A 25,496-nucleotide genomic window follows, 5' to 3' on the forward strand; every position below is an offset into this window, starting at 1 on the left:
TCCCGACAGAATCATGCTGCCTCCTGGACTCCTGGGTATGGAAAGCATCTAATACGGTAAAGTAATGCGGCAGCAGTAACATCACCAGAGTTCACAGTGAAATATTTTCATTCATCCCCACTGGGGCTCCAGAGTGCTGAGTGGATTCAGTATCAGAGCTTGGAAAGCTAGAGCCTTACTTCGTCGTAGGTCTCTCAGTAAAGAAGAGAATCACAGTTCAGATTTATGGAATAGGTACAAAGCAAATCATTATTCTGCGTCCACAAATGCCAATTATAGAGGAACACCAAGCATCTGACAGGGTGAGACTTGAGGGTTATACTGCTAATAAACTTTCCCAAGCTCTTATTTATTCAGTGTGCAACAGAAAGAGAAGGCTGAGTAAGACAGCTCTGATAGAGACTGGGGCAAGAAGGGAAAATGACATATACTAGCCAAGCAATCACGCAGTTTGGGTCTCTTGTTATCCATTTACCAGCTCTAATTCCTCCAGAAAATCAGTAGTAGTGGTAATAGACTTCTGGAAAGAACACAGTGTATATTGTCTAAAGGAGCAGAACTCCTCAGATGTCTTTCTGTTGGATCCTTGGACTGTACAAGATGGTCTTTGGTGCAGAAATTATTCTTCTCAGTTATATTTTTGTTGGGTGAATACTAAAGTGAGCATGTATTCCCTATGTAACTCCTGCAAATATAATAAATTGCAAATCACGTATTCTAAAAATGAAAAATATCTTACATAGATAGAGCGGCATTCAAATAGAATGTATTCCATAGAGTACTTCTAGGAAGGGCACTCCAAATCATTGGCTTGCCTTGCTAGACAAGGTGTAAATTATTTAAACAAAATATACAGATGGATTAACAAAAGATTATAAGGCTGCCATCACTTATTTGCAACCCAAAGGATTTTCAGGAAAGGCTATACCATTTCACTTTTAAAGGAGTGGGTTCTAACAATGATTTCCTTTGACAGATTAAATTGGAAATCCAGTTAATTTTATTTCCCCTGACCAATGATGAGTTAATAATCTGTGTGATACCTTTGTTTAGACATGAATACTCCAAGTATACATTAAATTAACAAAAGTACATGGCTAATGGAAACAAGAAAAATGGTTATGTTTCCAATGTTTGTTTTACATTTAATTTTTAAAAAATCACTCTGTGGAACCTTTTTAGGTCATTGATTTAGAAGGTATTAATGTGATGGTGAAGATCTGTCATTCTTTTTTTTTTCAAGCCATTACTCATGTCCTTCACATTTCAGAAGGATTAGAGAGATAAGAAGACCAACTTTCAGGATTATATAAGATTGATAGAAAAAGCAAGCTGGTATTTCACCATCAGTTTGAGTTAAGATCCTATATTTCGCCTTATATCATTGAAGTGTGATGTGGGGCAGTTTCTTTCAATTTGAGGTATTTGTCAGAATGTGCAGGAGATGAGGGCTTCCACTTTAAAACATAACTTCCTCTTTAAAGACGGTTATGTGAAAAACATCAAGCTGTAATTATATGGCTTTGTAGAAATAGTATTCATCACCCCTTAACGTATGAATGAGAAAGGTCAGTATCATTCTTTCCATTACATAAATTGTGAAACCCAAGGTTCAAAGCATTTGCCAGACGTTAGTGAGAGTCTTAGTGAAATGGGGTGACAGAGCCCAGGATCCCTCCGCATTAGAACTCCTTGATCTGAAAGAATGTAACTGGACTTACAGAAGCTACTCCAGACCCTTGAATGCACAAACATTTTTCAGACAAACTGGAAAGTTCTTTTCTGTAATACTTCCGAAGAATGATAATTCTTCTATACCGGTCAATTGAATTCAAATTTGTCATAACTTTTGAATTATCTACCTAGCCAAAATAAATCAAAAATTTAATTTTAAAGGGACAGTTGGAATAATTGGATTAGCTAGGTGCTTTCATTTAAGTAGCCGTACAAAAGGAAACAAGATTTTCAAGGATTAGTTTCCCACATGTGCTGTGCGCCTTAGCTGATAGCTGTTGTAGTGAAGGCGATTTCTGCTCCTAATTGCTGGTTGTATTTGGTCGCACCTTTCTTTAAAGGAAACTTGTCCGTTTCGACAGGCTCACGTTTTTTGCTCATTCTGAAAATGACTTGGGAAAATTACTTGAGTGCAAATGGAACTTATTTCACAGTCTGTACTTTCATGCTGATACTCAAGAAAATAAACCAACCAGTTAAGCGTAATAAATACCTTACTCTCAGCTCACTTTAAAAATCTGAAGCAAATCAATAAGGTGAGATCTTCACTAGACTCTTCTGCTGTCTTCTCTAGTAATTGAGGAGGAAACAGAATCATCAAAAACCTAGGGTCATCAAATATTTCAGGCTGTGATTGGTGGCATCAGAGCAGTAATCATGGTGGGGGCTGGTGATTTCTTTCAGCAGGTGAAATACTGGAAAATAAACTGGATTTCTGTTGTGAATTCCCAGAGTAAGCCTTCATAAAGCCCAGTCATCAGTAAAAGATTTGATTTCTTTAAGCATATAGCCGTACCCATAAAGTGAAAAGTTGAGATAATAAAAAGTAAGCCGTGTTACTCCAGCATCACACGCGATATCATTGTATAACATTGGGTCAAAGTTTTAAAATATTTTCAGATAGATTGTGCATACCCATGTGACTTGAGTGAAGGCTCCTGTTACTGGCTTTTTAGGGGTAAAGGCAAATGTCCATCTTTTACATGCTCACTCTGGTATGAAGTCAGTGCCTGCTAGAGATGAATCTGTGTTTGGTTCTAGAAAGATCATTGAAGAATATGGAGTGGTTAATGTTATTTTAGTAGTTGATGGAGTCACATAGACACCTAATCTGTCAGTTAGTGATTTTAATGGGTTGTGTTTATTCATAATAAATGCGACCCTTGGGGGTCAAAATTAAAACCAGAGGTTCAATTAAATCTTTTCATTCCTTTCCAAGAATCTAGTATAGTACCCTGCCCATAGGCCATCCATGAACCTGTGTCAATGAATTAGCTTTGTTTTTGCTGAGACTGATTTTCTATAACTCCTAAAGACAAGGCTTCCTTCAAGGAGGACGCTATAAAGAAGTCATTTTACCAATAATTGGGAATCGAGCTCAGAGTGTACAGGGGTGATCTATGAAATACCATCATTTCTGAAAAGCTTCAATAGGGGTCATTAAATACAACACTGTCAGTCAGGCTGCGGAAGTTAGGCCTTAACAATGCCTGTAGCTGGCACGTTCTTCCTTTCTGTATATGGCACGTCCATGGTTAAGATGCCTCACCATGTTCCCAAATGAGGATTTCTCAGCCATCTCTGTTTCCCTGGACATTGTGTCTGTATTCTCTCCACCTGTCATTTGTTTCATACTTTAGTAATAGCTACATGGAAGATTGAAGAGAAGGCTGTTTCCTTTCCTCCCACCATTTTTAAAACCATTTTTACCCTCCAGCATTAAGCTAGTGACCTGCTGGCGTCTGCCAGAAAACTTACTCCCATTAGACCCATATACTTCTTTCTGGTGACGGGCACTGTGGAATCACTGGCTGTCACGAGAACCCCAAGGTGCTATGCTCCGCCCTCCAACAAGCTCAGGTGAACTCCTTGCCAACCAAGAGAGAGTGCCACAGGATGCCTCTTGTTCTCTGTCGCTATCAGCTGTGAGAAGCCACTGCAGCCTAGAGAAAGCCTTCTTAGAAAACTTCCCAAGGCAACTCTGTTCTTTTTCCTCCCAGCACCTATGGGATTTCCATATGGTATTTCCTCCTATTCCATAGGATAAGCCCTGTGCATGTTACTGACATCCTGTGAGCATTCAATAAATGTCGGCCATTTCTATTATCAAATATCCAATGTTGTGACTGAGCCTATCTAGTGGCCCTCAGGATAAAATGGCTGTTAAACCTGGGTCTACCAAACTGCAACTCTTTCCCTGGCTAGATAGCTTAACTGTGTGTCCTCCAAGATCCCATAGTGTACTGTGATAACTCCTACTTCAATACTCACCTTGCCAACAGTACTTGCACATTTATCTCTCGTTTCTTTAACGAGACCGTAAATTCCGAAAGAGAAGAAAACAGCTACGTCTCGTCCACTTCTGCAGCCCTAGTGCTTAGCTTAGTGTCTCAACTTTTCATGCATGTAGTAGGTGTTCAATAAATGTTTGCTGAGTGAATGAATAAAGTATCCTAGGATCACAGGTATGAGCCCCACGTGCGAGAGTGGCCCCAAAGAAGGTGTGCATTCTCCAGTTACACCCCCCAAACATAGGGTTAGCATAACAACGTATGTGCTGTGAACAGATGCAAAGCATTAATATTAGCAATTGAGCTCCAAATGTTAACCTCAGGTTGGATGCAACATAATCATTACACTTTCATATTAATAACACATCCTTTGATTGGATACTAAATAATTATCCTTTCACGCCGTCATTATGTAATATCGATACTGATTGGCTAAAATCTGTTTAGGATAGCAGCCCCTAAAAGGCAGTTTCCCTCTCAAGTAACTATCACACGCATAGATCAACCCTGGTAGCCCCTCCTTAGCACATCTTAACCCTTTCTCTCTTCACTTTTTCCGCCTACTGTTGAGTGTCTCACCAAATTATACACCCAATCTCAGCTCCTCTTGTTTTACTTTAGCGGGTTAGTAAGATCCTGAATAAATATGTTTCTTGCTCTCTTTTTTGAATCTTTAGTCCTTCTACTCCTTTCATAATAGATTCCTATAGTATATATATTTCCATCCATCCATCCATCCATCCATTCAAGCAATAATCCACTGATTGCCTGACATTTGGCAAACACAGCCCCTGCCTTCTCTGCGCTTAGAGTCAAATGGAAGAAACAGACTTTGAACTGTTGATTACAATCAAGTGCCCACTCGCAGATGAAGAGTGCCGTGAACAGATCACCGTTGCAGCACAGCACTGAACAGCAATTTTAGACGTCAGCATTAGCAAAACAACAAAAAAGGCCTAGGAACTAGGATGTAGGCAAGAAGGTGCACTAGAAGGAGATGCATTTTTAGTAGTCACTAACCAAATTAAGCTCTTGGAATTCATTGCCTGGCAACAGGAGAAGCGGCTTCACTCCTCAAAAGCTGAGAAAGAGCAGAGGAGTGGAAGAGCATATCCAGAGAAACCCCCCAGGGATTTCTTAGCCAGATGTTCACCAGCTGTTGTTTCAATTCTTGAAGGGAGAGGATCCTAACCTCTGCTCGAAGGACGACTGGTTAAGGACAGAAAGAAAAACCGACTTTACCCCAAAAATGAGTTCACAGAATTTCAGTACCTGCCACCACCCCATTTTCAGAACCAAACGCCTAAAGCATCCCGAAGCAGATGTGATGCTGACCGCAGGCGTGAGTTGGTTGTCAGCCCCGCTCTGGTTCGCACAGGGGAGTGACACGACTTTGTTAGCAGCCAGCACTGCCCCGATGTTTCATTCAGGCACAGAGTAATTGTGCTTTACGTGAATGCCAGTGTCCTACGATAGTGCCCTTCGTTCCTGAATTTAAAACATTTGCTTTAGAAAATTCTCTTCCTTATTATGGGCTAGGCAGCCTAGTCCAAATCTTAACCTATTTAATCCTCCCAACAGCCCTATGAAGAAAATTATTTTTCCCATTTTAAGGGTGAGGAAACTAAGGCCGGAGGTTACAGTACTTGCCCAAACTTACCCGGTTAGACAGATCTGGGTTCTAATTTGTGCTCGGCCACTGTCTGACTTGAAAACCTATTTTCTCAACCAGTGCGCAAAGTTGCCTTAATATAGAACATACAATGAAGAAGAGAGTGGAAAGTACTACAGTTCTGGGCTGCTGTTTGCCATTAGCCTTTAGTTAGGACTGTTTATCCACTTTTCCTTTTCCCCGTGTGTCAAAATCAACAGGCCAAGACGTCTGATTGAAGTGAGCATATCTTACAAACCAGTTTCCATGAAAAGAACAACTAGAGGCCTAATATGCATGTTGCTTTATTTTATAAGGTTCCAGTATCTAGTCCATTAGTTTATATCCAAAAGAGACTATCTCACAGGGAATACAGCCAAACCTCTTCATTACACCTGGATCAGGGCCCTGAACCTCTACTACTGGCAAAACCATCCCAGGCATCTGGTTAGATAAAGTTCCTTCTGGGTCCATATTAAGCAAAGGCACTTGCCTCCTATAATCACCCAGTGAGTGCAGTAGTGGTAAGGTTTGCATTTATTGCCGTTGACAAATGTAAATGTTTATTTATGCAAAGTGTATTCACAATTAAACCATTCTTTTTTCTTTCTCCTTCACTGTGCTTCCTTCCAAATTATTCCTTTCTCTAAACAACATCTAAAGTGTGGCACCGAAGTGGTTTTTGTATCCCATTGTACTTAATTAGCAAGTTGTGGCATTTATCTCTTCTTTAACATCCCTCTTTCTTTAAAAATCGTTATCTTTGTTTCGGTAAGTGGAAGACGAAATGTGGTCCACGGCAAGGAAATGAGATGTGAACCCTTCTACACTGCACCTGTTCAGCCTGAGATGCCTGTGCTCTACACGGGGCAATGTAAGCACAAGTCATATCAGGCATTAAACCCCCATGAAAAACACATCAGAGTGAAGCACTAGGGCCCTAGCTAAACTCTTCTTGATATTTTAGTGTTTTAATCTTTATTTAATGTATTTTAATGAAATCATCAAAAATAATAGCATCTTCTTGGGAAAGACGTATTCTTCATTTATTCTTTTGTTCAGTACAATGAACTGACATTTCTAATATGTTGAGGAGAAGATTGCACTTTCATATGTTACAAGATAAGCCCTTGAAATTTACTAGCCATCAGGATTTGCTGCTTTCAATGATTAATTACCTGTTGGCATACTTTTCAAAGGTATTATTCTCTTTAGCTATTTCCTTTCATCTTGACCTACCATTTTTTATGAATAGCCTTTCATGTATAGTTCAAAAGAATGTTAGTAAAGGTTTATTTTGTTTCTCCGGGTAGAGTTGCTGGTTTATAATTATAATGCAGTTCATAACCACAGTGAAAATGAACGCCCCAATAACTGTACCTCAAAGGAGCCAAAATATCATTTTATGACAAATTAATTCTTTAATACTTATGCAGAGACCTTAATAATCTGGACTAACTTGTCCCTTCAATTTATCACACCACCAGAATTCACCCATCTATTCATTCAGCAAATTTTTACGGCGTGAATACAGAGCTTGAGGCACTGTTCCAAGTACTAGAATACAACAATGGACAGAATATAGTCCCTGTCCTCGTGGAGCTTATGTTCTAGAGCGGGTAGACAGAAGTAGATATAAACAAATTCATACATAATTTGCTTTGGAGAAGAAACAAGCAGGGTTAGGGGGACAGGGCATGCTGAGAGATAGGGGCAGCTTTCATATAGGGTGGTCAGGGAAAGCCTCTCTGTTAAGGTGGCATTTGATGGACAGGAAGGAAGGGTTCAGGTGGACATCTAAAGGAAAAAAATTCCAGACAGAGGTATCAGCAAATTCAAAAGCCCTTAAGTGAGAATATGGTTGGCATGTTCAAGGGACAAGCTAGGAAGCCAGTGTAACTGACATAAAATGAAAAAAAAAAAAAAGGGCAAGTGAGAGACTAGAATAGAGAAGTATCAATAACTGGGATCAGATAACATATGATCTTATTGTCCAAGGTAAGGACTCTGCTTTTGATTCTTGAGAAGGGAAGCCATTGGAGGGTGTTGAGTAGAGGAGCGACAGGATTTGCCTCATGTGGTAAATTATTGTTTTACTACAAGGGTGGCTTTTATGGCACTAGTGGCCACTTACGCAGTCAATGTCAATTAGAGGATGCTATCGAGGAATCTACGGTCTCCCCCAGCCCTCATGGACTTTGCTTTGTTCCGCAGCTGCAGAATAAACATCATGGGCATTTGCTCCATGGGTCACAATGCAGTTGACAAGAATGTGTCATTAGCCCAGTCCATCCATACTGCAAGGAGGAAAAAAAACAAGTACATTCCTTTAACTCAGGCATCAGCAGTGCAGGAAAAACAACTCCTACTGAAGTGAGTCAGTAGCATCTTCATAAATGAAAGCAAGCTTTAATGCCTTAAATGATGGCTCAGTGGCCTCAAGGAAGTAACGCACCTTCCTGAGCAGCTAATTTACTACCAGGCTGTGACTCAGGCTCAGGGAAAATCGAACCTGTTATTGCTCACTCAAAATACAGTAAGCAACTTTGGATAAGCATTAAGACTATTTAAAAGAACAGAGAGTTAATGTTGCTAAGAAGACAAAATGTAATCTGCAGCAGTTCTCACACCGACTCTGTGTTTACGTCCGTCCTTTAGTGACCGGTTGCTGTGTATACACCCATCTCTGCTTTCTCACTGGAACCGCACCGGTAATTTGATGTGTTGGCGCAAGGTTAAACACCGAAGTTCGGATGGCGTCACATCCGTTTGATTTGTCCCCTCCTGGTTCTTTGTAACGCTAGAAAATTAGCAAAGTCCCTGACAACTGGGCATGGCCTATGGAGTCACCCCCAAAGCTCTGAGATTTGAAACTCTGTTAGTGTTCACTCAAAGGAGTATTCGTACTGTCTTTTATTCTGGTCACTTAACTCACAGCCCCCCCGTTCATGCCTTTTCCCTATGATTTTCTGCAAATGTCTGGCTTCTGAAAACATTCTTTCAATAAATCAGAATTGCAGAAAGTATAACTTCAGCGACACCAAAGTGTGTTTACGGCATACTGTTACTGGTGATTGGAATACTAGTAACCTCGCCGTGCAGGACAGTGATTCAACAATGGAGCCTTATTATCTTATATTGGCAGATGGTGTACAGTATCACTTGCAGTTAGTTACTATGATTGAATTAACTCGAGTTTGGCTAGTCATAGAATGTACGGGTTCTATGTTCCTTTAGGTAATATCACAGTGGCAACTTTGGTCATTCTCATGTGATTCTGAAGGATTTGGTTTTAGGTTTCAACATAAGCTATTACCATTCTAATCTATACCTTGACCTGGGATGGTCATACTTTTTCAGAGATTGGTAAATGCTTAGCTGCTGCTGCTGCTGACAGAACACTTAACTGTAACAGATGAGATTACTAAATGAATCCTTTGCAAATGGAATAAATGCTCAATCAGGTTATCGTAGTGGGAAGATATTCACCCACAGTAGGTCTGTATCTTGCTTGGCCACAATAGACTGTGGAACTCAATTTTGGTCTGTTGTCTCTCACCGTAAGAACACACTTGGGGGCATTGCATGAGTTCTGGCTGCAGCTTGGGAAGTGCTCTTTGGACAGCTGTTGGGGGACAGCAACTGCTCTCCCCAGAGTGCTAAAGCACCCTGAGTATCGGCATCTAGTTTAGGAAAAATGGTGCATGTGATAGGCACTCAAAAAATCTTTGTTGACTTGAAGGCATATAACCCCCATAATTATGTAAGATAATTGATCTTCATAAGTCAACCAGAGATGATACTGCACGTTCTGCAAAATAATAAACATTATATAAAGATGTTGTTCAGAGAAGCTCTGATTCACTAGGCGAATCATACTTTGGGATTCTGTACACAAACCAATTCCTTTCCAGGGCCAGAAGTTTTACCTGCTTTACCTGGAGAACAGTATCGAGTAGCTAGGCTCATGTGAACGTCGTTTGATATGAACCAGCACGTGTAATTGAACGTCTTCTATCCTTCCCTGAACAATTGGCATTTGAGAGTCAACCAAAGAACAAGGCTGGGCTTTGTCCAGGGGTGAGCTTCAGAGCAGAGAGGAAGTGGATCCAGGACAGGCCCAAATTGGATGCTGAACCCATACAACCCTCTCCCAGGAGACATAACTTGGGCAGAAAAGGAAAAGGATGTACATCTGGTACACCCTATCTCCCTTCCAATCATCAACTGTTTATTGTAGTCGGAAGTCAGCATTTAACCCGTTCTGCCTGAAGCTCAGTGAGGGAGTTTCATCCTGAGGATTGTGATCTCGCTGAAGGGCCAACTCCTTCTCTCTCTCTTGGGGAAGGAGTGTCGTTTGCACCCTCCTGATGCAGAGGGATATAGTAGGCACCCTCGTGTGGCAACATCCCAAATGTGTTCTCTCTGCGGGTTAAAGAAAGAGAAGCAATCCAACTGCTGATGTAATTCGTGAATAGATGATGCAGCTTCTAATGACTTGGTGATACGATTTATCATGTCCCAATCACGTGCACGTAGAAGAACCTACGTATGGAATCGATAGGAGCCATAAAACTAAATCCAAATATGTTGTGACCATTTAAAGTTTTAGCCCCCTTGATTATCTTTAAAGTAATTTGCCAGTATAGATTTTTCATCACCAGCCGTCTGGTATAAATTAGTATGAGATAAATAATTTAGCTTCCTTCTGTTCAGATACAATTTCATTACCCTCTTCCTCGATACTGTGAAAAGTCTTCAGAAATAATCAATTGTAAAGTGCTTTTGCATCCCAGCCGAAGCGGAGCCTGGAGGTTCCTCGCACGCTGACGTTTGACTCTTTTTCCTCCGTGTGCTGTGAAAGGAAGAGGTGCCGATTATTAGCAAGTGGCCCCCAGAGAATTGCATACCCGGGGGCAGCCCCTGCTAAGTCACAGCGCGTGGAACCATGACATGAGGTTGCTCGGTTGTTCCAGAAGCGCAAGGCGTTTGTTTGAATTAAAATATATAAAATATATAATATAAAAATATATATATATTACCTCTAATCACAGTGACTATCCCAGCTTCCGAAGCACACTAATTGGTTTGGAGGAGATATTTTTCCATTCATAAGAAACAATCTCTGCTCCTTTTGGTCCTGGCCTTATTTCTCCAGTCTGGCTGGTTTGGAGGAATCTTATGCTAAAGTTGTAGGAACACATGTGCGCGATTGTGGAGGGCTTGAACACCAGGCCAGGGAGTTTGGATTTTTATCCTGTAGGCAGCAGGGAGCCCTTAAAAGATTTTGAACAGGAGGAATGTAAAAAATAGGACCTGATTTGGATGCGTGTTTAGTATAAAAGTGCAATGATAAGATATATTAAGGGGGTGTTGTGGTTCTGTTCACAGCATGGATATAACTGGGGGATTCATCTCTACTAGCTTTCTAGTTCAGCTTTTACAGCATGCAAATTTTCAGGGCCAGCTGTAAGAGCTTGATGGTAAAAGAACAAAGTAAGAATTGATAATGTGAATATAATTGTAAAGAGAGGGATTTTAGTGGTCAAGATCACTGGTAACACAGAATAATAAGCATTTTAAAGGGTGACTGTAGAATTATTTGTTATTTTGTTGGAGTTCTTTGAAGTCACTTCTATGCTATATAATTACCTTAAGTTTTAAGTGTTCCCTGCAGGGATAATTTATGTATTTTGCATTCTCGTGCAAATGCTTTAACAGTCTACACTGTTGAAAATGGAAGCTGAAAATTATTGCAAACAGGTCATGGTTGTGCAAAGCTTATGAAGTATTAATCATTTTGATATATCCTCGGAGTTTATATTATATTCTTGCATTGTGTTTTCAAACTCCGGTAATACTTAAGGTAACAAATATTTGAAAATTGAAATTGCATATTTTGATAAAGAACTGTAACTTGCCTATCTCAAAATTGAATGTCATCAAAACCCTTTAAAAAATTAATCTAAAAATGTTGCGGTATTTCAGGAAATCTAGAACAGACCCAATTTAATTTAAACTAAGCTATCAAAAGCTCATTTATGAATTGTAGCTGGATACTCGGCCTAAACACCCCTGTAAAGCATTGCGTTCTTAGAATTCAGGCTTCCCTGCAGTGGTTTCTCCCTAACCATGATACCAGGTGATGCTTATAATAAACGGCATCACAGGTGACCACAGTTTGGTCATAAATAGGGAACCGTTGTCTTGTTTACTGCACCATAGCTACACATCTGAGCATTACATTCCTCTTATGAAAATATAATTCACTTTATGATAGCAACGTTCATCTTTCAAAGTATCTTATTTTAATGAACTTTGCACTCATCCTGAGTTTCTCGAAAGACCTGGATTCCCTTTTTTTCTTTCAGAGATGGATGTACATTACATATAGGAAAATCTCTAGGAAGAAATGGGTTTATTCGTTTATCAGGCTCCTCTATAGATACTAACAGAAGAACAACCTGCCCTAGGTGGCTTCTCAGATTTTACCCTGAGGCCTGAGCACAGCTGGGAATCGGGACAGGAAACAGACCTTCTCCAACAAGTGAGATGGCTCACTTTCCCACCTTCCCCCTTGTACGGGGTGGGGAATAGCAGGCATTTCTCAAAGGCCCCAGGATTACAGAATTGGGAAAAAGAAGAAATCATCGCATGGACTTTCTCTGGGTTCACTTCTTGTTCTCTTTTTGTCTGCCACCCCCGTCTGTCAGTCTGTCTGTCTCTATTGCGAGCGTATGCACATATGCAGGACTCTGACCGGTTACCCACCTCTGTGCCTAGTTTCAGTAAAATTGCTCTGGGGTCATCCCCTAAAAACTCTTGCGTGTAGAGAGGTCCCTGAAAAGAAAAAAAAAAAACAAACCCAAGTGTGCTGAGATTCAGAGATGAGTATTTTGCAGTAGAAGAATGAAGTTTTCATGGCATGAGCTAGGAGAATGTTCCATGGACACATTTACTTAAGATCCATGGGAAGCTGCCTGGCCTGGTGGAGAAGCCAGTGGCAGACAGGCTGGCGGGCTTGGTTTGTGCTTTGAGTTAAAGCTCTTCCTTCTTTCTGCAGCCCAGGGCCAGTTAGCACTGCTGGGTCCTCGGTGTTTTTCAGCCCTTAGAGATCAGGTTGCCTTAAAATAAGGGTCTCTCACGTGTCAACAGCAGCTACCTTAAACAGATTTCAGCTTCCTCTGGAAGGAGCTGCTTCCCTGCTCTGGATTCATTCTCTAAAAGAAAGTGTGAAAGCCAGATTCCAGTATATTAATATCTCTGGTTTCATTTCTTCAACTGTTAAAAAAAAAAGGTCCACCAAATCCATTGTAATCGTTACCTTTCTTATCATCGTCATTATTAAACTGTCCCTTATCTCATTCGAATGCCAAAACTGTTTAAGTAAGCAGTTGTAGAAAACTTTAAAAGTAGGCACTGCTTAAACATAAGGTACTATTAGATTTTTCAGTATTGTTATTAGTAACCTGCATTATGAAAGTAGAACTAGCAAAACACTGGTTTAGAACAAAAGAAATGAGATAATGTTGTACTTTTGTGGCATTAAAATGAGACATGTAGATGTCATTTGGGCCATTAATACTGGATTAGTTCACAAATCTCTTTAATATCATGTGGGTTCACTGATACACATTGCAGTAATTCCAATTTTAGAATCCTAGGATATCTTAAGCCCCATATTAAGAGCTCATGTATTGTTACCCTTGCATAGGAATCACTAACGAAAGCAATCCTCACCCATATAGTTAATGTGTAACATGAACCTCTCTGTGAACTGGAAAGGTGCTTCTCTACTCCGTTTGTTCGCACTGATAACCACTAGTTTTCATACCAGTTTCAAGTTGGGAGGAGGCTGCATTCTCCTTGCTGTCACATGAACAGAAAATTAAGTGAATGCAAGGGATCCCGCAGTCTGTGAGCACCTGCACGTACACTAGGTGCTTTCCATGCCCCCTGCAGTCCTCCCTGGGAGGCACGTGATGCTATTCTCCTCTTAGAGATGCAAGATCAGAGCCCAGGTAAATTGCCCAAAGTCAGAAATCTGGAAGGTGGAAGAGGCAGGTTTGAAGAGAGCTCTTTGGTGTTCAGAGAGCCAGGGCACACGAATAGGAGGAAGGGCGGCTGAACCTTCAGCCAATGTTGGAACTGTCCATTGAGAAGAGAATTGACATCACAGCTCTTGTCTACACAGTGACTGTTTGGGTGAAAAGGCGCACTTGCAGTTGAGTTCATAAGGGAATGGCTTGTTAAGGGCTTCTTTCCTGTGGCTTTCTCACTTGTGAGGTGGTAGAACTCCTCTCTCAGGTCATTCTGAAGCTGGTACAGAGGCCTGCTGTCGAGATTAAGTCAGATCGTTAGATACGCAAAGGGGCCTAGGCTCCCGGGGTAAGGAGTAGTTGAGAATGAATTCTTCCATTTGAGTCTTAACTTAATGAACTGACTACCCCTGAGTACTACTCAGACTCATGGTAAGTGACTGTCGCAAGCATCCTTTCATTAGCTCATTTCAAGGGGCAAATGTTAGTGGAAATGTGCTCTCTACGTAGAAATAGGACTCTGTAAGATTTCCTATCCCCAGAAGTCATTTGCAGGTGTTATGTGATGTGGCAGTCCAATGGCCCTCTACGACATCTTTCTCATCCTTGGTTTATAGATGAGGCCTTTGCACCCTGCCCTGTGATTCCAGGTTTTCTGGTTTGCAGTGGAAAGCAGGCATTAGTGATTTCCTTCTGAGCAGTGGCATTGCTTTCCTACCTGTGCAAGAGGAAAAATAAGAAGTCTTCTTTGAAAGTCTTTGACGAAGTAGACTCCTGGCAATTGTAAATGACTCTCTTCTACAGAGACAGACCCTATCAAATCTAACACAACCGCTATCCAGTACAAATCAGAATTACCACCTTCACAATTGCCTGCAGTACTAGAACAAGCTATGCACCCACGTGGGTATGGTTTCATTTTTAATAGGCCACCTACCTTGCCAGAGTTTTTTCAATTGATCTACGCAGAAAGAACCTTTCTCCTTTACATGACAGCTTGTTGGATGTCTAGGAAAAGTTTTCAGAGTTCCCAGGCTTTGAATTTTTGGACAGGAGCTTGGAAGAGCTATTTAAAAGGATACAGCCTACTAAGTTTATTCTCTCACTGACTATAAATATTCCCAAAGTCATTCTCTTGCCGATGGGCTTAGATCCCCCTGTGAAGTTATTATACAGAAGAATCTTGCCACAAATTAGAAAGCTTCACAGTAATGGAGAATAGTTAGCTAATGGTCACAGATTAATTCCAGTAACCAGCCAAAAGACAGGAAAGTTTATTTTTAGAAATCATATCTGATATTTGGTTCCCCTTTCAAAACACATAGGTCAGCCCTGCTTATAAGAAAAGCCAACACCACGAGTTAATACACATAATAGACAAAGTTGGAGAGAATTACTCACTTTAGAGAATTGTTCTTTGGTTGAAAAAAATGCTTTTCCACAGATTTTTGTTCAACAGCAAGATTTAATCTAGTAAGATTAAAAAAATAATATGATGGCCACAGTCTCTGTAGCATATCTTATGTAAAATGAAATCCATCTTCTGCTAATTGGATTCTTAACCAATCTGTATTCTTCTACAAGGCTTGGGCCAGACTGACACTGCCTTGGGCCAATTATACAGCCCTGGAGACGTATGGCCTGCCCCTCTGCTTCATCACAAGTCTCAGCAAGTTACTTCCATTTCAGAATGTATCTGCTGACCAGGTTTGGAGCTGAGTGAGGCCTTAGGATCATGTAATTTTTTATCACAACAAAAATCACCCCTCTTAGGCTCTGCAAGGGATATGGTGCTTTTGTTTTGTCTCCTGCTTTATTGTAGCTTATTTCAGTGTATTTTATAAAACAGATTGTAAAATTTGACATTGCATGAGACTGCTCTACAGAAATGTATGACAATCCAGAACAAGCCAATGCAAAGGACTCAATGAAACCCAGGGCTAAAATGTGGTCATATCTGCATCCTAATTCTGTTTTAAACAGGGCATCGGTTGACAAACTCATTAACTTTTGGGTTTTTTTTCATTTTTTGTTTGTGAAGAGTTGAGAAAAAGCAATACTCCGCTACCCTATTTTGTGGGCTCAACATAAGGTAAATGAAAATGTCTGTTAGATATCTTGGAATACAAAACTGCTACCAAGAAGTTTCACTATAACCATATGAGGAGAAGTAGTCCCATGTGCATATTCTTAATTATAATGTGTTTCTTTACAAGTGGTTGCCAGTTAGCATGGGTACTTTGAAGTCATTCTGTGGCACGGTATTTGACGAAGCCCATTCTTCAGCACTTCATTTGTTTAGTGCTGTGGCTCGAGGCACTGCAGCCTTTTCAGCCGACTGCAGACCAAAATGACAAATGGAAGGAAGCGAAACAGTTTTCGGGGAACCAGGCCTGGAGGAGAACACTGAGTGTCATTCATGTGCAGTCCTAATTTTTGGCAGGATTTATCTCCTTCCACGTTAATAAAACACAGATAGGCAGATGCTTTCTTTAGAAATTGATTCCAGGGTGAAAAGAACTTCGAAAAGAAGAGAGAATTTATTTATTTTGCCTTGGTTTTCTGGGCATGTATTATCAGAGTAATCCCACGTTTCATGTGTATGGAGCTTTACAATTTTCAGAGCTTCTTTCACATACATCATCTCATTGGCTCCTCGTCCATCCTGTAAGGTCAGGTGTTCCCCCGCCCCTCCCCCCCGCCCTGCGCCATTTTACAAAAATCAAGTTAATAGAATTTAGTTGCAGTGTCTGCTATTTGCGGACCCAAAGACCAAGAATATCAGTCTAATGCTTATATCTTGGTTACCAGGAAATCTCTTTATTCTTGCAGCTTCAGCATCAGTTTTGTCTTTATTGGTCCCCCTTCTCTTCCTCCCTCTCCACCTCCCTCCCTCCATCCTTCCCTTCCACCCCTCCCTCTCTCCTCCCTCTCTCCCTCCCTCTCCAGTTTTTTAAATTGAATTTACCTGTAGACTGCTTTCCTCCTTTTATCACCTACTCTTTCTGCCCCGGCAGGCAAGTTCTGACTTGTCAGTCTCTCCTCTAAAACAGCCCTCTATTCATACCTCGCCATGTTTAACCCTTTTTTGAATCTGTATAAGCTAGCTCCCAAGTCCTCTTCCTGTGATATTTCATTCTTTCTGTTATTTATTTCACCAGAGTTATATTGATCATTGACTCTAAGCCAGGCTCCATGCTACGAGCTGCCCTCAAGTATCCCACAGTCCAGAGGATATCTGAGTGAACAAACCAAACTCTGTTTATCCTGAATTAATAATTTTGTTTAGCTACAGTGCACTGGCTAAGTATTGATTCCCTCTCCCCCATCCTCTCCTTTCTCGCGCCTTGATCTTAGTAATAATGAAGTTCATTCACATCAAATATACCCTGGGAGAGAACATCAAAATCCTGAATGTAATAATTAATCCTGGATTTTGAAATCACCGATAGAGGGGAAGCTTATATAGAGAATATAGGTAGTTACAGTGTCACCCCCCATATTTTAAAGACTCTATTTTGTTTTCTTTTTTAACAGAGTTGAAAATCTAATTTTAATTTGCATATTATTTTCTTTAGGCTGGGGAATAATTGACGCACACAAGTCAGACCTGCTTCAATAACCTGCTAACTTTAAACCTAGAAAATAAATTGTCATCAGAACGTGGCTGAGAATTAGAAGAGTGACCCTTGCTATTGGCAGTAATTGTTAAATTAATTGGATCTTCAGGCTACTGAAAATGTGGCCAGAAGAGAGGAGGAAAAGAGAAGGAAGTGAGAGGATTAAAGGGAGAGATAGATCAGTTATAATATGTTTATAGCACCTGCTGAAAAGAGGAAATCATGTTTCACTAGGTTCATTTTTTAAAGTTTCTTTAAATGCTCGCTCATCGATGTCTAAACTGTTTTCTATGTTCTGTGATGCCAATGGAAATATTACATGTGAATAGAACAAAATGTATTGAGAAACATTCACCTCTACCAGGATTTGTGCGCTTGACATAGCGTATACATATGTGAAAGCTTATATTCAATGTTCAGGCTTTGTTCAACAGTCTAGGACCTTAGTGTTGCCATTTTATGTGTGGACAACCTGAGGAGACTCTGCTGCTCTCTTGAGATGCAAGGAAATCAGCGCAACCCATTTAAAAAAGATTTCTTTTGAGAGAAATGTGTTCAAAGGAAACGTTTACAATAGTCATGGCAGGACCTCCCTGGCTGTCCAGTGGTTGAGACCCCACGCTTCCATTGCAGGGGTCACAGGTTCAATCCTTGGTTGGGGAACTAAGATCCTGCATGCCGCATGGCATGGCCAGAATAGTCATGGCACTCCTCAAAGCCTACTGAGGTACAGACTCAAGTGAAACACTGCCACCCTATCTGTTGGTAGCATAGCTGAAAATACAAAAGCAGGGGGCAAAAGTATGAAAAACCTGATATTAAGGCCTGTGTTTGCCGAATGACTTCTTTTAATCAGGAAGGCACTTAGTCGTGGTGTGTGTATTGTGGTATCGTAGATGTGCTTAGGGCACGGGAATGACGTACATGATATACAGGTGTTTTCGAGCTCTCACCTTTTTGGATATGGCTATTGAGGATACAGTTGCACATCACCTGCTGAGTGATGAGCCCCTTACTTGGCTCCCTTCAAGGAAGCCACCATCACAGCCCATGCTTCTTCTGAACTGGCTCCAGCTCCAGGAGGCCAGAGAGTTACGCATCTCCTCCATACTTTGCCCTTGGTGCCAGGGACAACTCAAGGCACTGTTGCTCCTTCTGACCCTAAAGAGGATAGCAATTTACCCAGGTCCAGAGCCTTTGTTCTGGATCAAGATGCTTTGTAGCACACCATTGTATCTGGGGGTTCTTTGCATGTATCCAATGTTACTGATTGCGTTAATGCCTCTCAAAGTCTGTGTGGAGGTATGTCCTGATAAGGGCAGCTGACCATCACCATTTGTAGCTGTAAGTATTCTCCTATATGCTCTACTGACCTGATGTTGAGGGTTTCAAATGTTTTCTTCTTGTCAGTGATATTTCAACCTCCAAAGAACTATTTTGCCGTTAATAGTGAGTAAATTGGTAAAAAAAAAAAAAAAATAGAGAGGTATTAGGTTTTGCTCCTGGATCTGCTCATTCTGCAAATGTAGATTCTTCATTCGTCACCCAAAATACGATCACTGTAACTAACTAGTATGGATTCCTTGGATAAGAAGTTCAATATTCAGTGAACCTTGAACTTTAAGGGGAATAGAGATGATTACAGAGAAGAGATTTTAGAGAGATTGAATATCTATATTTTTTTCAGAGTTATTCCTCTGAACATTACTAACATTATTCCTCTGAAATTAGTATAGATATGCAAGAGAGGTAAACAACTTTTAAGAGAAATCGATGCATAAAAGGTTAGAAGATATAAAGCGCCTTTTCTTTTGTATTCATGCCAAATAATTTCTTAGTGGCTGTGCAAGGAATGCTTGACATCTTTTTAATTCATTTATTATGATAACAGGTATTTATCTAATGCATATTAAATACAGAGCACAATGACTGCTGCCTCTGTTTAGTGCCTACTGTGTATCAAGGCCACTACGGTACCTTTTTCGAGAGCGCTGATAATCAGCTTCAGGTCAGACAAAGGAGATTGATTCCTTGCCAGATGTCTACCTGGTATTCTCTGAACAGGGCTTCTCTCTGGTTAGGGTCCAATCCAATCTCTGTTATTTCTGTGAACCACTGCTGAGACAGAGAGGCAGCTGCACCCCTCTTCCCTTTGGTGGCCCTTCCTGTATTGGGTGGGATGTTCACGTCTTTCCACATTTGATAAAAATCAAGCCTCTTCTGCCTGTTCCTTCCAGCACTGGATAAAATGACAGCGTCACACACAGAAAACAGAGCACTCCTTTGGTTGCTTCAACATTCTTTTTTTGGCCTCATTTTCCTCCCTCTCTACTGAGTTCTTGAGTCCAAATTTAGTGGTGATGACTAAGAAATTGCCAGGATGTGACAGAGCATTCAGTTCATTGAGTCCTTCCTTGCCATTTTCCAATAGTTGTAACAATTGCCGAGTGTTTTTCCTCCTCATGTTGTAGGTGCCGGTATCTGTGTAGTATCTGTTATTCTGAACAGTTACGAAGTCACACATGCAGGATCTGTCCCTGCAATGACAACCTCCTTCTGTATACAGCTGATTTCGTTCTATGGTATTCAGGAAATTCCCTGCAGACTTTTTACTGGTTGATACTTCTGAATCCTGGAATTTCCGAATTCAGTCTGAATCTCTGCAATGCAGATCCTGTAAGCAATAACCAAGTGGTCTGCTATGTGCTAGACAGTACGACCAGTCCTTTATGACTGGAAGGTGAATTCAGAAATAAGACAAATTCCTTGTCTTCTGGAGCAAGGAATGCACACGCCTGGGTCACGGGGCCATGCTGGAGATGTAGATAGAGTTTCCGGGAGCACAAATATGAGTGTCATCGGTTCTGACTGGGAGAGATCATATATGATTCCAGGGGCAGTCATATTTGAGCTAGACCTTGAGGAACGAGAGGAAAGCCAGTAGGTAGAGAGGTACAGAAATGACATGAATGGCGTCTGTAAAGGCACAAAGGCACACATGGTTCTATGGTGGAGACAAGGCAAGGTAGCGACTGAGTTGTGAAGATTTATTTATTTATTTATTTATTCATTTATTTATGGCCACACCGCGCGGCATGTGGGATCTTAGTTCCCCGACGCCCCCCTGCATTGGAAGCGTGGAGTCTTAACCGCTGGGCCCCCCTGCATTGGAAGCGTGGAGTCTTAACCGCTGGGCCGCCAGGGATGTCCCTGAATTGTGGAGAATTTTAAATGTCACATTAGATTGTCATTTTACGCTAGGCAAGGCGAAACCAACATTCTATACAACTGTCCTCATCCCTGGAGGACACATGGAGACTATTTTAGTCAGAGTTCTTTGTAGACATACCTTGGCTTTCCCTACGTTGAGAATTCTACAAAGAGGAGCGTTCACAGCCCATAAATAGAACACTTTCGTTCCTACCACGTGATAGTTGCCTTCGAAGTACATTGCTTCTTGAGTAGGTTGAATTTGTGTGAATCTTCTGAGGATCTATCAAGTATGCCCCTAGGCTGAAATTATGCCAAAAGATGACTCTGATCTGTGCACCCTGGAAGCCAGATGGGGGAACCAGTGAGATTACTGAGTGAAACAGATTTTGTGGATTTCCAGAAAAAAGTGTTCAATTATTTAACTTTCAGAAAAAGGCTGCCTCATTTGAGGAGTCTGTCCCTCTTTGCTGAAGTGATTCTCTGATAGTAAATCACTGTCTGTCGCTCAGATAGTGTGCTTTGCTTGGAATGCTATCTAACATGAAGGAAGGTAGGACCATGGAGACATCATTCAGAAAAGACAGGTGTCCAGAAAGCTTGCAGTATTTTTATTGCAAGGTGGGTTTTTTTTCAGGGTTTTATCAAAACTTATTCCTGGGCTTCCCTGGTGGCGCAGTGGTTGAGAGTCCGCCTGCCGATGCAGGGGACACGGGTTCGTGCCCCGGTCCGGGAGGATCCCACATGCCGCTGAGCGGCTGGGCCCGTGAGCCATGGCCGCTGAGCCTGCGCGTCCGGAGCCTGTGCTCCGCAACGGGAGAGGCCACAGCAGTGAGGGGCCCGCATACCGGAAAAAAAAAAAAAAAAAAAAAAACTTATTCCTGGTAATATCTCAGCAAAATAGTACAAATTGAATGGCTTCCTTAGTGCCACTTTCACATGTAGCTCACTTCGCATTTTCCTCATCATCTTTTACTCCAAGTGGACCCACTGCTGCTCTATAGATTACTTAGAGATTAAAATCTGCTGTTCATTTCACTTTGCTTATAAATGGATATTTTAAATAGCTGTTTATTGCATACCTACACATATTACAAAACTTGAAAGAAGGTTTTATGGGTTTTTTTGTTTGTTTTCAAAAACAGTCTATTGGGTCAGGAACCCTTCTTTTGTACGGGCAAGTCCAAAGAAACCATGGCCACGTACGTGGCAGGAAACCACGTTGCCGGTTTCAAAGTCTCCTGGCCTGCTCTCTCATGTCTGCTTGTAGAATTACTGTAAATTCCTTGTTTCTATATTGATTTGTGTGAAATGTTACTGTAAGGCAAGGATGGGGTGATGAGGGAATTTTTTTTTTCTTTTTAAGTCAAGGTCCAATGATCTGAAAAAAAAATCAATTTGGTTTATCTAAAAGTAAAAGGTAGTCTTTCTCTGTAGCATCTCTTTAGAAATCTAGGCAGCCAGCATTGTAACAGTATAACACAGATTTCAGCCTGGGGCAATTGAAAATTATAGTACATAGTAACTGGATAATCTATGAAAATTAAGTACAGGGATCGGATGTTTATTTTCTCATTTAATCCGGAAGGGAACAAAGCTCCATGTGACAGTTTTATGCTTGTCTTTTCAATCTTTGGCTCCTGTATTTTTCCAATACATTACACTTAGGTGGCTGGTTCTAATTTTTCCATTACCTTATTACAAAGAGAGCTAATCATTGATCAGTAGCACTTGCACTTAGGGCCTTTTCTAAAGCATCACATGAAATGTTATATATAGTTTTCGTTTCCAATGATAATAGTTTCTGCTATTAAAATAGAACACCAGTCATAACAAGCTCTAACAAAGTATGTCCTGAACTCCTGAAGGATAATGCCATATGGTTCTCCATGAAATTCATAGCTATAAATATTGAGCTTTTGTTTATTTACTTCTCTTGTAGGAACATTTCACACCTGAGTGCAAATTCAAAGAATCGGTGTTTGAAAATTATTATGTGACATATTCATCAATGATATACCGTCAGCAGCAGTCAGGCCGAGGGTGGTATCTGGGTCTGAACAAAGAAGGAGAGATCATGAAAGGAAACCATGTGAAGAAGAACAAGCCTGCAGCTCACTTTCTGCCCAAACCACTGAAAGGTAAACTTGATATTATACCAGCTATGGATTAAATGAGTATCGGTATTGAAATCAATCCTTTTTCACGCTTTCGAAAGTGGAATGTAATTCTTCCATACTAAGGCATTTATACAAAAATTCAGTAACATTTTACACTTAAAAAAACACTAAAGCATTGACAATAGCATCTAATCTCCTGATTTTAACTTTTCCATAGTATATCTGCACGTGGTAACACCTTTCTTATGTGGAAATAGCTTAATTGCTAACTCAGGACAGCCAAGAACCCCAGATTATGCCCAAATGATCCCTGGACAGGAACGCAGGTGCTAAAATGTGTGCATACTTAACACTTATCAGAAAGCTCCTTGGGCCTAGCTCTCTAAGGGCCCAACAGTATTGTCCCAACAATTTTCATTCATTCATAGTTTTGTTTTTTGGTCATTAATAGCAGCTTAGTAGCAAATGAGAAAGGGTGAGGGATAGGAATGGGCTGCAGGAAGTAGGGATGTTAGAAGGAGTGAGATGTGGTGGAGAAGCGGTAGAAAATCCAGGCAGAGAAGAGCGGTTTACAGGAGGGGCAGACATCCAGTCAAATCAACACAGCGCCCTTTGACAGCACATTTTCTGCAGCCAGATTACTTGGGTCCGAAGCCCAGCTTCCGCCTTTAGTAACCAGGTAGTCTTGGGCAGATTATTGAGCTCAAGTTCCTTCTGTAAAATATGGATAAAAACACCTGCCTCGTGGGATTTGCATGTGGATTAAATGAGATAACACACGTGAAGCACTTACAACAGTATCTGGCACGTTCTAAGTGCTCCGTAAGCGTAAGCCAGGGCTGTTATTTGCAGCACAACAATAATATTTACCATTTATTGCGTTAAGAACTGTGCTAATACTTAGAGTCTTGGAGAGTTTCATTTTAAAGTCTGAGAGAAATCAGTGTTTGAAAATGTTTAAACTTCTAAGAGCTTTATTAAATGCATTTTTCATTAATCCTCTCATATATCTAAAACCATCAGTGATGATAGAAATTAGGCATTAGAATTCTCTACACGCTTCTGTACCAAGACTGGATTTTGCTTCATCTGGCCCAGTCCGCTCTCTCCTGAGTCCTTGAAAGCGGCATTTTTCAGGTTTGGCCTCCAGCCTGGAAGCCTAGTGAGCAGAAGGGAAGTTGAGGGCCAGTGCGGTGGCCTTTGATGCCGTGTCTCTGTGCTTTGCAGTGGCCATGTACAAGGAGCCGTCTCTGCACGACCTCACGGAGTTCTCCCGATCTGGAAGCGGGACCCCAACCAAGAGCAGAAGTGTCTCCGGCGTACTGAATGGAGGCAAATCCATGAGCCACAATGAATCAACGTAGCCAGTGAGGGCAAAACAAGGGCTCTGTAACAGAACCTTACCTCCAGGTGCTGTTAATTCTAGCAGTCCTTCACCCAAAAGTTCAGATTCGTCCATGATGTTTACCAAACAAACAAGGCAGAGTTCACTGCTCTAATCTGCCATCAAACCTTCTTCTCATCCGTACAAACGCCCCGTAATTTAGAACGAGCTTGTGCGAAAAAAGAGTGCCAAGCATGATCAGTGAATTAAATCTGGGAGAAGGACTGCCCAATTTTCTCATGATCTCACCTATGCTTTGGGGAAGACAAACCAAAAACATTTCACAGCACTAATGCTGATTAAAAAAATTGCTCTCCAACCAAGAAAATTGAAAAGACCACCATTGTTCTTCAAAAGCAAACAACAAAACAAAACAGAACAAAATTAACTGCTTCAGTGTTTTGTAGGGGCAAACAAAATTCTGTGAACCGTGTTGTTTTCTTGGCTTAATGTTTTCTATCTATGCTCGATTCGTATGTATTCTTTACTTTGGCATAGCGCAACTTTATGATTTCTGGAATTCAATGGTTCTATTGACTCTGTGTCACTTAATCCAACTCAACCAAATTCAGGGTTGAAGCTGAATTGGCATCTCAGGCTCAAGGTAACAGTGTTCTTGTGATTTTACCAAATTTGTTTTTTCCTTTACATTCGTAGTATTCTGATCGCGTTCTTGTGCTGTACTTTGTGCGTAGAAATTGTGTTGTGTTGTCAACCCCAGTCAGTAAAGATTACTTAAGAAAAAAAGATTATCCTCAAGTATAGATTTCTCTTAATTCCATTTGTGTTATCATGTTAAACTACTATTGTGGCTTCTTGTGTAAAGACAGGAACTGTGGAACTGTGATGTTGTCTTCCGTGTTGTTAAAATAAGAAATGTCTTATCTGTGTATGTATAAGTCCTCCTGTCATTGTATTTGGCGCGTGAATATTGTGTACAAGGAAATGTTAAAAGACTGGTTACCCCTAAACAACATATACTTATACCTGCTTCTGGAAAAGTGTTTAAGACTTAGCTAGGTTTCCATTTAGATCTTCATATCTGTTGCATGGAAGAAAGTTGGAATCTTGGCATAGAGTTGCATGATATGTAAGATTTTGTGCATTAATAATTGTTAAAATCTGTGTTCCAAAAGTGGACATAGCATGTACAGGCAGTTTTCTGTCCTGTGCACAAAAAAGTTTAAAAAAAGTTGTTTAATATTTGTCGTTGTATACCCAGATACGCACCGAATAAACTCTTTCTATTCATTCAAAGAAAAATCCTCCAACGTGTATTTGTTGAGCGTCCATTATGTGCCGTGAACTGTGGTAGAAACTGGAGTTGCACACTGAATTATGTACATCACGTCACTGCCCTCAGATAATCTACAGTCTAGAGATTTATATTAACACGAACACTCTTGAAAGTGTAGTTATTGTACTAGTCGTTGTACTTGAACTTCAG

At 40.8% G+C, this 25,496-nt stretch overlaps 1 protein-coding gene across 1 annotated transcript in view; it reads left to right on the forward strand.

Moving 5' to 3' along the window:
* FGF13 (fibroblast growth factor 13) overlaps nucleotides 1-25,275 on the forward strand; it is a 67,796-nt gene extending 42,521 nt beyond the window's left edge. Inside the window, exons 4-5 of the mRNA XM_022554242.3 lie at nucleotides 22,488-22,686; nucleotides 23,893-25,275. Of these exons, the coding sequence (XP_022409950.1) occupies nucleotides 22,488-22,686; nucleotides 23,893-24,029 (336 nt within the window). The 3' untranslated portion in view covers nucleotides 24,030-25,275. The remainder of the gene's footprint in view (nucleotides 1-22,487; nucleotides 22,687-23,892) is intronic.
* Nucleotides 25,276-25,496: the final 221 nt, after the last annotated feature.

This window comes from Delphinapterus leucas, chromosome X (assembly GCF_059928025.1).
Source record: "Delphinapterus leucas isolate spDelLeu-1000000601 "Yukka" chromosome X, BTC_Dleu_Yukka2, whole genome shotgun sequence".
NCBI classification, from domain to species: domain Eukaryota; kingdom Metazoa; phylum Chordata; class Mammalia; order Artiodactyla; family Monodontidae; genus Delphinapterus; species Delphinapterus leucas.